Source organism: Aquila chrysaetos, chromosome 4 (genome assembly GCF_900496995.4).
Source record: "Aquila chrysaetos chrysaetos chromosome 4, bAquChr1.4, whole genome shotgun sequence".
Lineage (NCBI taxonomy): Eukaryota > Metazoa > Chordata > Aves > Accipitriformes > Accipitridae > Aquila > Aquila chrysaetos.
The window spans coordinates 18,064,110-18,076,221 of NC_044007.1; the positions used below are offsets into that span (position 1 = coordinate 18,064,110).

The 12,112-nt window shown below is 36.4% G+C and overlaps 1 protein-coding gene across 4 annotated transcripts in view; it reads left to right on the forward strand.

Moving 5' to 3' along the window:
• CSMD3 (CUB and Sushi multiple domains 3) overlaps positions 1-12,112 on the forward strand; it is a 756,594-nt gene that overhangs the window by 716,364 nt on the left and 28,118 nt on the right. For all 4 annotated transcript variants that reach the window (XM_030011520.2, XM_030011521.2, XM_030011522.2 and 1 more), the window contains 4 exons: positions 312-491; positions 4,270-4,443; positions 8,168-8,341; positions 8,600-8,673. In XM_030011520.2, coding sequence (XP_029867380.1) covers positions 312-491; positions 4,270-4,443; positions 8,168-8,341; positions 8,600-8,673 — 602 coding nt within the window. The remainder of the gene's footprint in view (positions 1-311; positions 492-4,269; positions 4,444-8,167; positions 8,342-8,599; positions 8,674-12,112) is intronic.

The following is a 12,112-nucleotide window of genomic DNA, read 5'->3' on the forward strand; positions in this document are numbered from 1 at the left end:
GCTTTTTTTTTTCTTTTTATAATCTTGAAATTTTACTGATCAAAATTGTACAGTCCATTACTTCTACTGTTGAACACATGTATTGATGTTCTCCAAATGTAACTGTTATACAGCTCTACATGTTGTGTTTGGCAGCTAATTCAGATAACATATATGTTTATCTTCTCTTCTGATGGAGATAAGATTTATGATACTTTTCCTTCTCCTTTTTTTCCCCAATAAATTCCTAGTTTTGCCCTATGTTTTCCCCCTCACATTTAAATAAATCACATTTAGATTTTAAAATCTGTTCCTCAACTATTTATTTGCAGTAATCAGTTGTGGAGATCCAGGAGTCCCAGCCAATGGCATGAGATATGGTGATGATTATGTTGTTGGACAAAATGTTACTTATATGTGCCAACCTGGTTATACAATGGAATCAAATAACTCCTTAATTCGCACTTGTACTAGCAATGGCACGTGGAGTGGAGTAATCCCAACATGCAAAGGTACAACATTTATTTTGATTGTCAGCTGTTTCTTCTATGACATTTACATGCAATGTTTATCGTAATGGGTCAGCCAAATATTTCCACAGAAATCAAAACTTACTATGAATACACTGAATTGAATTTTTGGCTGCAGGAATGGTGACTTCATCCTTTGCTTCTTTTCCCTTTTATTTTTCATACCAGCACCGTATGTTGAACTGGTTTTTGTAGCTTCATATAACATTTTATTACTTTGCTGCTAAACTGAATTAGCCAATATGAAATGATGGTTTTAGATTTGTTTGTTTGTTTGTTAACGCTAGCATGTCAAACCAAAAATGACCTTATATATGTCCCTGCCTTTACAAAAAGACCACTCAAGCACGTGATAGACACCTTTGGGCAAGGTCTGCATATACACAACTGAACTTTGTCAAAGGCAAATTGTTCTGGGTTACTCCATCCGTAATACTAAGATTTTTCTCTGATCCCTTCTTCATTAGACGTGCACCTTTGAGCATCACTGTGCTGTATTAACATCCTCAGCAAAAAGGCTAAATCCTTCTAGCAAACTTCCTAAGAAACATTTTTCTGCTTCATGTTATTTTCTCTACTGTGAAAACTGAAAGGTTTAATCTCAAGATCTTCCTTTTCTCTCTTTTACTAATTGCATTCCTGATTTTTCTGTTTATTGGAATTTTTTTTAATGCTTTGTTAAAATTTAAACAGCAAAAAATCTGAATGTTACTGGAAGACCACCTTATCTATGTCATCAGAACAAATTTCTCTGAGAAACATCTCAAACATCTTCTCTCTAGAGTAATTTTTCTCACTCTTCCTGATACCACAGCTGTAGAGAAGCAGCATTACCGTTTTGGTGTTTTCTTTCTGAGTTCACACTAATTATGTCTGATCTCTATTCTTTTAAAACTTAGTCGGCTAAGTTTGTACTTACTTTGTTCTCATCCATCTTCCTTCTGTTTTGTTTTCAGGAAGTACGGTTACATACCTGCTCAGCACTTCTCATTTTCCTCCCCTGAATCAATTCATCAAAGCAGATCAAACAAATTTCAAATCTTCACCCCATTTGCAATTACATTCCTTGCTGAGTACAATTCTCACAATATCTTACCAAGTCCAGTTTATTTCTATTCACCTTTGATAACGTCAATTTTTAAAGTTATTTTCCCAACGCATTCTTGAGGATGTCAGACTTCGAGATCCTCTTAACAATTTACTTTTTCTTCTATTTGTATTGTGCTCTTAGCCAGCCCAAGCTTCAGTTGTAAAACTGATTTTAAGAACAGAAGAACAGCCACACTGGTCCTATTGACCAAGAGTCTGTCTGTCTCCAGGAGTGGCTGTAAGCAAAGAGCTAGAAGATCACAAGACAGAAAAAGTATTTATGATATAGTCTCCCAGCCACAAATTCTTAAGTACTACAGGGCATCTAACGGGGAGCTGGAGATCTAACTCTGTTTTGATTCAAACAGAACCATACAAAGAAAGTTAGACTGTCAATTTTGGCTTTGAGTTTTTGAGTCTTTCTGGTTTTAGGTCATGCGTATTTATGGCTTGTATAAATACTAAATAATAATCATATGCAGAATCTCTAGTGTTCTCAGAATTTCATTCTACTCCACACAGGTTTGTGTGAGTGCACTAGGTAAGTTAATAAACCTCATTTCTTTGACTGTGTAATTAAAAGTAATAGATAATATGCAGTAGTGTGTTTGAAATATATAACAATTAGTTTTACTGTCAGGAGGAAGTGCCAGGGTCCTCTGGTACCATTTAGTTAAAATAATTGGAAAATGAACTGGGCAGAAAATGGATGTGTAATTGTGGTCGTAACATTGAAATAGAAGATATAAATAATTCTTTCTCCTTGCCTAGTTGGAAAAGGATGCATGTTCATCTGCAACTAAATATTCAACTATTCAAGCACTGTCTTTTCTGCAGACTTGCATTTGAAATATACTTTCAGCTCTTAAACTGAGAAATGTTGCTGTACATATTTATGGTTAAATCTCTGACCAAAATATTTAGAGAGGCATTCTGCCTTGTTGCTGGCTGTTGTTTTATTTTGCTTTTTTCATCCTGAAATTCTGATATTACACCTATTTTCATGCTACTTCTTCTGTCTGCTTTCCTAATTTTTTCACTGGAATTTCTTTATTATTCAGCTCAGAAGTTAAAACATACAGATCTTTTTAAATGGACTAGTCATGAAGCTCTTGGAAAATGTGGACAGACTTTTGCTGCTTGGAGTACTTATTTTGACTTTTATTAAAGCATCACGGAAGTGTGGCAAAAGCTATTATGTCCTTTTCCGGGTTGGTTGCTTGGTGGGTTTTTTTTTACTATGAACGAGAGCAAGAGAAACAAAGTATAAAAAATAGGGCCTTAAAATTTAGATTTGGTTTACTGGTTGGCAAAGGATTATTTGATAATAGTATTACTTTCATCCAGCATTCTCAAACAGCCATGAATGATGCTGCAGAGCACCTTTGTGGTGTAAATAGTTGAGATTCTCTCACTGAAGACTATAATAAGAATAGAGAAATGTTACATGATGAATGTTCTGCAGATCACATTCAAATACGCTGTACTCCTGATCTAGTGCCTCTGACTTCTTTTGAGCCTGCAAGCTGACAGCTGTCTGAACATAAGTTTAAAGGTTATAAGTGCAGCATTTCACTTCCTCCATTCTTGTAACCTGTGTGTGTTCTCTGCTTTATTTTTAGCCACCACCTCTTCTCATTTACCCCAACTGTCTCCACTAAACTAAATCATTCTAGTTTCATTTGCTTTCTTTCTCCTTTGCTAGGACAGTTTCTCTCAACTTTTCTCTTTTTTAGCCCTTTTCTCTATTCTCATTCATTCTAGTAACTTCGACCTAATTTTCCCCCTTTCTCTTTTTGATTTGGATTTTTTTTTCATTTAACTTCTTTTATACCTTTTCCTTCAGCTCTTAATTAGAAATTGCCTATTACTACTGCACTATCCAGTGAATAACACTTTTATGTTCATCACTACAGTTATGTCTTCTTATTTCTATTGTCCTCCTGTGCTATTTTTCAGTCCTCTTTCCTACAACTGAGTAGAAGTTGTTTCTGTTTTTTCCTGGAAGGCCTGGAAATGAGAAGCTATACTGCAATACTTCTTGTTGGCCTTCTTAGAGGTAGCAACACTGACAATTTCAAGAGGTTGCCAATCCTTAAATTTCCTCCCTCTAGCTAGAAGCTAGATGCTTTTTGGTGAGGAGCTATTCATGAAGCAAATACTAACCAAACTGCGGTACTTAGAAACAGGCTTTCAAGTCATATTTTGGAATAATTGTCCTGGAATTTCATCCCTGGGCATTAACATCTAGCAAATGTCTAAGCTGACTAACAGGAAGAAAGTATTTGACTATTACCACGGTAACTAAAGGTAATTGTACTCTATGTTGTCTAAACGAACAAAATCATTTTGTAGTATACTACCACACGGATCTTAAATGTTGTACGGTTCATATTCTCCATACTGATTTTTAGGCAGTCTTACTATTTGGTTTGATGCAGCATCCTGTTTTATTTAAGACACTTCATCAATCAGCCACTGTCTCCTAAATGGAGGAAAGCAGAAGTACTAACTTCAGGAAATGTGGCAAGAATACAGTGAGGAAGATAGCATGTCCTGACTGTATTGTCCTCTAAAAAAGGTGAAATTAGCACATATGGTTCTTCTAGTAATTGTGTACACTGGGGATATTTACAGCAGCTGGGCCTAATTATTTTGAATATTATTGCAGCTGTTACCTGCCCAACTCCTCCGCAGATCTCTAATGGAAGGTTGGAAGGAACAAACTTGGACTGGGGATTTAGCATTAGCTATGTCTGCTCTCCAGGATATGAACTCTCATTTCCCGCTGTTTTGACTTGCGTTGGGAATGGAACATGGAGTGGTGAAGTGCCTCAGTGCTTGCGTATGTATTTATTTTATAGTCCCATATTTCTTTATTCAACTATAGTGCTTTTTTGGTCTTTAAAGTGTTTTTTGTTTTTTTTTTTTTTGTTTTTTTTTTGGTCTTCTTTTTTCCCCTCCAGCAGTGGCTCAGTTCATTTCAAACCTGGGACAAATACAATCCTTCTGTATTTTCCAAAACTGTAATATAATTTGTAGATTGAGGAAGGCATAGGAATATCTGTAAACCCTTTGTGAGCATATAGGAAACCTTAAACAAACACAAAAAAATATTACAGGCAATGCGTACCAAATGATCCAAGGCAAAACAAGATTAAGAGGTGCTGTCTTGTTTTCAGAACCAGCTACATATAGCATAGGGGAAGTTTCATTATAATCTCTTTTATTTGCTCATTACTCATCCTAAACTTTCTGTGATGCCACAGAAAGTTTTTTATGTCAGTAGTGTTAACTAGGCCCCAGGGTGATTCCTTGACAATTGTCTATTCGCCCCCTCCCTAAATTAAGTTATATGTTTTATGCAGTAAATTTTGTTAACCTGAAAGTTAAAACATTGATGGATTTTTATATGGCTACAAATTTCATTACAATAGCAAATGTGGCTTTTTCTTTAGGTTGGTGTCATTCAACTCATTATTTAAAAAAATCTTTTTAAAAAGGTGATTGTGATGCTTCTGAGAGATGTTCAGTGGATTGCACTGAAGATTGAGGTTCTGTAGTTATTTGCACAATAGCTATACCACTGAAACTCTGTAGTGGTCTTGAGCAAGGAGTCTATCTGGAAAAGGATAATTTCATCTTCGTGGCTTTACAGTTTCTGAAGTTTAATTCAAGCTTGCCAAGTAGCTGAGCTTGCCAGGTGCCTTGCTAAATGTTGCAAAATGCAGTTCTCCATTCTTTTACTATTTTTTGCATTATTCATCTCTCCCTTTCAAAAATATTCTCTGTTTTGGCTATATTCTACTACTATGAAAACATATCATATAGATGATCTTTTCTTTTCCTTTTTTTTCTAGTGATATTCTCATATCATCAACAGTAGCTGCTTAGTGCTGCTGAAACAGTATGTGCCAGAGCTGGTACATGGTGAAAGGCATTGTTTCTGGAACAAAAAAACTCCACCATTTGTTAAATTCTCTAGATGCAGCTCTTCTAGAGTCCACTATTTTATGACCATTAAAGATCATGAAAAAATTATTTTCATCATTTGTTCTTGATTGAAATATTGTGTCTTTACATTAATTTTTGGATACCACAAGCTATTTGTCATCTTTGAGGTTAGAATACTCAATACTGCAATAAGCTCTGAAAAAGGGGCTCCACCTTTAAGCTTTTTAATAGGTATAGTTAGCACAGAACGCAGCTGCCTGGGAATTAAAGGCTGTTTCATGCAGAGATTACATTAACTGAATGTTGTTGACGTGCAATGGTTACCCATTGGCTTGCAAGAGAAATCAGTTGGCAGCCAGTGCTTGTCAAAGAGCCTAAACTAGCTGCCATCTGGCAGAAATGAGAGGGAGCTGGTGAAAGTCATTCTCAATGAGCAATCTTTAAGCAGTTCTTGACATCGGAAATTTAGTTCCCAGCTTGGTTCCATAGAGCCTGTAGCTGAAGATATGCAAGGTATAGTTATAACGTGGAATAATTATTCAGAATGGACTATGATCATGTCTTTGGTTGAGTATTTGTCATCTATGACCTAGTAAATTTGTCTGCTTAATTATTCATATAGTAATTTGAGTAAAGGACTGCTGTTTTTATAAGCTTGGCAATAGATGGCAAAAAAATTACAGGCCTATGCCTGAAAATTCCTAACCACAGATCTAACTTGCTGTTAATCAATTAAATGTCTTTGAAGAATGAGACTAGCCTCACACCCTCAGTGCTGGAGCTCCACGGCCCTGTCTCTATTAAAGGCTTTCAGAGTCCTTAGGAAAATATTTCCACTGGGAGTGGGAGCACTCACAGATCTTCCAGTTTGTTGCAACTTTAGTTTGTTGTGTTGTCCCCTGTTCCAATATCAGAGGAAAACTGCCATGTTTTACCATGGTGCCTGGTTTCCATGGTTAGCTATGTAGAAGGAAGATGTTCAGTAGCTAGTCAATGATCGGGTAAAGTTGACTGGCAACTGTGGCGGAGTTTACTTAGATTTACAAAAAATTAATAAACTTAACAAAAAAACATTTTTTATTGTGAGGATTTTTTTTCTTGGGAGTGGTTCCTACTTTGTTGGTACAAAGAACTGTTCAGGAGACAATTTCAAGCCTCTGTGTTAAAAATCCGTGTTTCATGCATTTTCAAATTAAGACTTCCACAGAATTTTCTGATGAAAACATAAATTACAACCATGATCTGTCAGTCACACAATGAGGTTCACTGTGTGGCACTAGCCCCAATTCATAGATCAGGATTTTACAGGATTTGGCCTATAATTCTGCAGACAGTCCCATTTCACTTAAAGCCATGAAATTGTATACATTTCTGGTATGTTATAGATTAAGCCCTTTTTCTTCAATGTGGGTGTGCATGGATATCCCATACAGTCAGTGTCTGCAGTAAGAGGTAGAGGGCAGGAGCATTTCATCTGAGCAGATCCTTTGGAAAGCTTAAGGCACAGATGACAAAGACAGAGATATTAGAAATGTATTCTGAAGGTGGTTGTTTAAAAGATGTAATTTTAATTTGAATTTTGTTTGTAGAAGAGAAAGATGGAGCAGGAAATTCCACTGTCTGTACAACATGTGTTTTTAGAAATATGTCATTGCACACATCCGGGTTAGTGTTTTATTTTTTTATGTGTATTACAGCATTTTCTGATTGATGTGAAATTACACTCTACAATATTGGAATTCATGGTGCGTCAGGGAATAATATAGTCTGACGGCACAGGGTTTACCATTGCCGATTGTATTTTCTGAATCAATTATTCAAAATCCAGCTTCTGACAATAATCAGTACTTTATACTGCAGAAGGCAGCCAGTAAATTTGCCAGCAGTTCATTTACTTAGTTATGCTGTGCTATAGACATAAGGAATCTTTAGGTGATAGGTATAAAGTAAAAAAGACCAATTTAAGAATATGTTCTTATCAGTCAAATTTATCCACCTAATAACAGTTTATTAGTGTTTGACTTTTAGATTGCTGCTGAAATTTCTTTACTATGTGGGGGGTTATTTTGTTGGCTGTACTAACTTTCAAGTGTTGTACTTCCCTACATACCAAATCTTGTCTTTCAGTGAAGGATGAGAAAGTAAGAATTTATGATTCCTAAAATCTGTCTGACAAATCCTTTAATCATACAAAAATGTTGAGCACTGGGTAGGTGGCAGAAAGCAGGAGAGGACGGGAGACTGACATGAAGGTTTGGTACACTCTCTAATTGCTCTCTATCAGAAGATTTGCAGATTGATGTGGTTTGGGGCAGAGGTGAATTGTGGATATTTGGGCCTTCATAAACTAAGTTGTGTAACCTTGAGTGTCAGCTTCAAGCTACTGACCAAGCCCACTATGTAGGCATTTTGAACAGCTAGCAAAACTACTGCAAACTGAAGCAGACTAAAGATTGGCTATCTATTCTCTCTCTGAATTCCTATTAAATGTTTATGTATTTGACCTGTGTTTAATAAAATAAATACAAAATTTGCTTGACTGACTTCAGGTAAGTGTTATTTTTGTGTATTTTAATAAATGACACATTCCATTTCTATCATGTCTTTTCTCACAGCAAAGTTTTGTGGTGACCCTGGAGTACCTGCTCAAGGGAAGAGAGAAGGCAAAAGCTTCATCTATCAGTCAGAAGTGTCTTTCAGCTGCAATCCTCCTTTTATTTTGGTTGGCTCCAGCACCAGGATTTGCCAAGCAGATGGCACATGGAGTGGTTCTTCCCCTCGATGTATAGGTAAGGTTACACCCATATTGAAATTTCTTGAAATTCTTATTATTCCTTTTCCTGCTAAGTCAATCTAGGAGTTTTCAGCTATTTTGAATTATCCTGGTGTTATTCTATACTCTCCAAGAATCAAGTCACTTTATTTTTGTTTCTCTCATTGGCTTATTTCATGTTGTTGAACAAGCTTAATTTTGTGATACATTCATGTATTTCATTAAAATACTGTAATTCGTTTTGTCTTTAATTTATTGTAATTTTTTTTATAAGAACCTACTCGCACAGCATGTGAAAATCCAGGAGTCCCAAGGCATGGGTCACAGAACAACACATTTGGCTATCAGGTAGAGTATACTATTTTTTATTAACTTGCATATTAAATTATTTTATACTACCTTAGAGTCTAGAAATTTCTGATTAGAGGTCCAGAAACTGCTCATGCCTTGTAAGAGCTGGTTGCTGGAGTGTTGCTGTGTTTCCTTATTTCTAGCTGTTGGATTACACTGACTTTCTGTCCCTGTTAGCAATGTGCTATATGAAACCCTGGTGATCAAGTTTTGCTTGGTTTCACCTTGAAGGAATTCAGTATCTTCCTACCAATAGATAAGTGCTCCCTACTGTTTATCAAGTAGGCTTTTTCTCCTTAAAAGTGTGTATACTGTGTGCCAAACTGCTAGTGTAGACAAACTCTAAAAAACAGTGGATTTTTTTTTTTTCCTGAGAGCAATTCTGTTACATTTGGAAATTATGTGACCACAAATGAATCACAGAGTCATGGAGGCTGGCAGGTGCCTGTGAGAGCTTCTAGTGCAATGCCCCTTCTCAAAGCAGGGTCAGCTAGAGCAGATTGATCAAGGCTGTGTCCAGGTGGTTTTGAATATTTCCGGGGATGGAGACTCCACAGCATCTCTGGGCAACCTGTTCCAAGTTAATCAGCCTTACAGTAAAAATGCTTTTCTTATTTTTAAAGAGAATTTCCTATGTTTCAATTTGTGCCTGTTTCCTCTTGTCCTGTCACTGGGCACCACTGAAAAAAAGTCTGTCTCTGTTGCCTTTCCTGCCTCCAGTAAATTTTAATACACACTGATAAGATTCCCCTTGAGCCATTTCTTTTGCAGGCTAGACAATCCCAGCTCTTTCAGCCACTCCTTGTATTCCAGATGCTCCAGTCCCTTAATCAGCTTTGTGGCCCATGACTAGATTCAATGCAGTATGTCCCTGTCTCTCTTGCACTGGGGAGCCCAGCATTGGACCCAGCACCCACTTGTGTGTCACCAGTGCTGAGCAGAGGGGAAGAATCACCTCCCTGGCAATGCTTTGCCTGATGCAGTCCAGCAGGCTGTTGGCAGCCTTTTCTACAAGGGTGTGTTGTGGCAAATGGTGTTTGCATATGCTTCTGTTGGAAACAGAACGGTGAAATTGAAAACGCTTCTGAATTTCTGATTTTCTGAGTCACACAAAACAATGACGTCAGTGAGACATTTTCATGGGTGAACGGTGTACAGATGCAAAAATGTGCTGTATAATTTGCTAGCAATCTGATAAGGCAGCTGCAAACAAACTAAGAGAGAGTCTAAACTATCTTGCTACCTCTGTGTTTGGTGTCAGGGCTGAAAGCTCCAGACATGTGAAAAGGACTAGGCAGAAGGTAGCAGCTCCCAGGTTGTATGTGGTGCCTGTCTAGTAGCAGGAGTTAAATAAAAACTGCGGATTGCCAGAAATGCAAGAAAAGGCTGACTGAGATTTTAACAGATTTACAACATGAAATTAGTTTTTAAAAGCAAAGCTAAAGACTTTTCAAAATTTCATGGCCAAAAATTTCTTTGGTTAGTCGATTTGGTGGCCTTTATGCAGTACTCCTCCTGCTTAGTGATCATTTCAGCAATCTTTGGGTTTTCAGATTGTGCTAGATCACAATCATATGTGAGTGGTAATATAATTGTCTCAGTTTTCTCCAGGGAATGGAGTGCTGTTTTGTGCCAAGATAGAATATACAGGGGCAGTCCTTGGGCTAACTTCCTTTGGGTATAATACAATATTATGCTAGAGGGCAACTCTTTATTCAAGTGTGTAAGAAATTAATCATTGCAATGACCATTTTCTACAATTTTATTGTCACAGTTTCTCTGGCATATTAATGAGATTTCTATGACTGAAGAAGCTAATGCAGACTTTCTCATTTGTGGTGTAGTTGTAGTTGTGAATGAAAGCATCACTCACAGCTGGCATGGAACTGTCAAAATACCAGGCAAAATGTCAACTGATAAATAATTTCTAAAAGAAGTGTAGTTGCTGGCAGAATTTATAGTTGTAAGGTTAGTGCCTAGCAGATTTAAACTGGATGAGCTATAGTCTTCCTACCTAGTCAGCAGCTTATCCTCATGCTCATGTAGTGAATTTGGTTTTATATAGTAACTAAATATCTGCATGCAATTTCTGGTTACTCTAAATATGATTGCTTAGTTAATACAGAACAGGGTAGGAGTATCATTTGTACAGATGAAACTGAGTTTAGCTCTTTATTGGATGGAAACAACAGTGAAAATGATCAGTTCTGGACAAGTTACTGTCTGTAGAACCTGGAAAGAAATATTACATTACTATATATTCAATAATGTTATGACTCATTTAAACCGCAAACACATTATAAATGAATTTCTAATATGCTATAATTAACTTCTGGTGTGAATGAAATAATAATGACTTTTGCTTCCATCCATAGCAGAAAGGTAAAGAATAATTCTAAATTCTACCAAAATACTGAACATGAGATGGCTTTGATTTTCTTTTGTCTGATAGATCTGTTGTCTACCATTTTAAACAATAGACCAAAAGAGCTTATGCAAAATTAAGCAAAATGTTTTGTAGTTGGCAAATTCATAATAAGGAGTTGTTACTGTTGGATATTTAAGATGGTTTTCTGACTCTAATGCAGGGTGGGTTTTTCTTCTCATTTGGTGTTTTTTTTTGGTTTGGGTTTTTTTTTTTTTGTGATTTGGTTTTGGTTTGGTTTTTTTTAACTCTCTTAAAAAGGGTCACTTCAGTGACTTAATTGTTAAGTCTTAAATTTATGTCTCTGTCTCGTAAAAAAAATCAAGCTGTAGCCTGACAGTAGAATTCAAGTCTTCATATGTGGAGTCCTGTTTTAAGTGCTTTTCAGTAAATGGGAATACCTCCTCTTTTACCTGCCTGTATCACTGACTGTCACTTGCTTTTCACAATACTAATGTTAAGTCATGAACTTCCACAGCTGTTCTGTTGTTCTTGTTGTTTCCCCTACTCTTGTTTATCTGTTTTCCTATCTTATTGATTGCATTAAAAGTTCAGTCATATACAACATAATTCCAGGCTTGACTGAAAGGCATATCAAAACCTGACCTCCTGGAACCTACACTAACAAAAGCACAAATATCACCACCTTACATTTGAATGGTGTTTCAACTGTTAAATAGGAGCTTTGTAATAAAGAGGTAACAGAATTTTGCATGGATTTTATTGTTCAGTATTGAATTCATCAAGCAGAAGCAGATCAGGTTCTTGTATGTTCAAATAACATCAAAATACCAGTTTAGTGCTACTTGGATATCAGGCACGGCACGTAAATGAGTAGCATCACCTGCTTTAATTGTTATGAATATGTACTTCTAGGATGTTTACCTTTTATCTGAGTATTTTTGATTTGACAGATCTACCTTAACAGTGTGTTACAATGAAGACAAAATGTCTTTAGAACTTAGTGAATACTGACTTCATCTGTAATCTGGAAAATAAATTGCTTCTTGG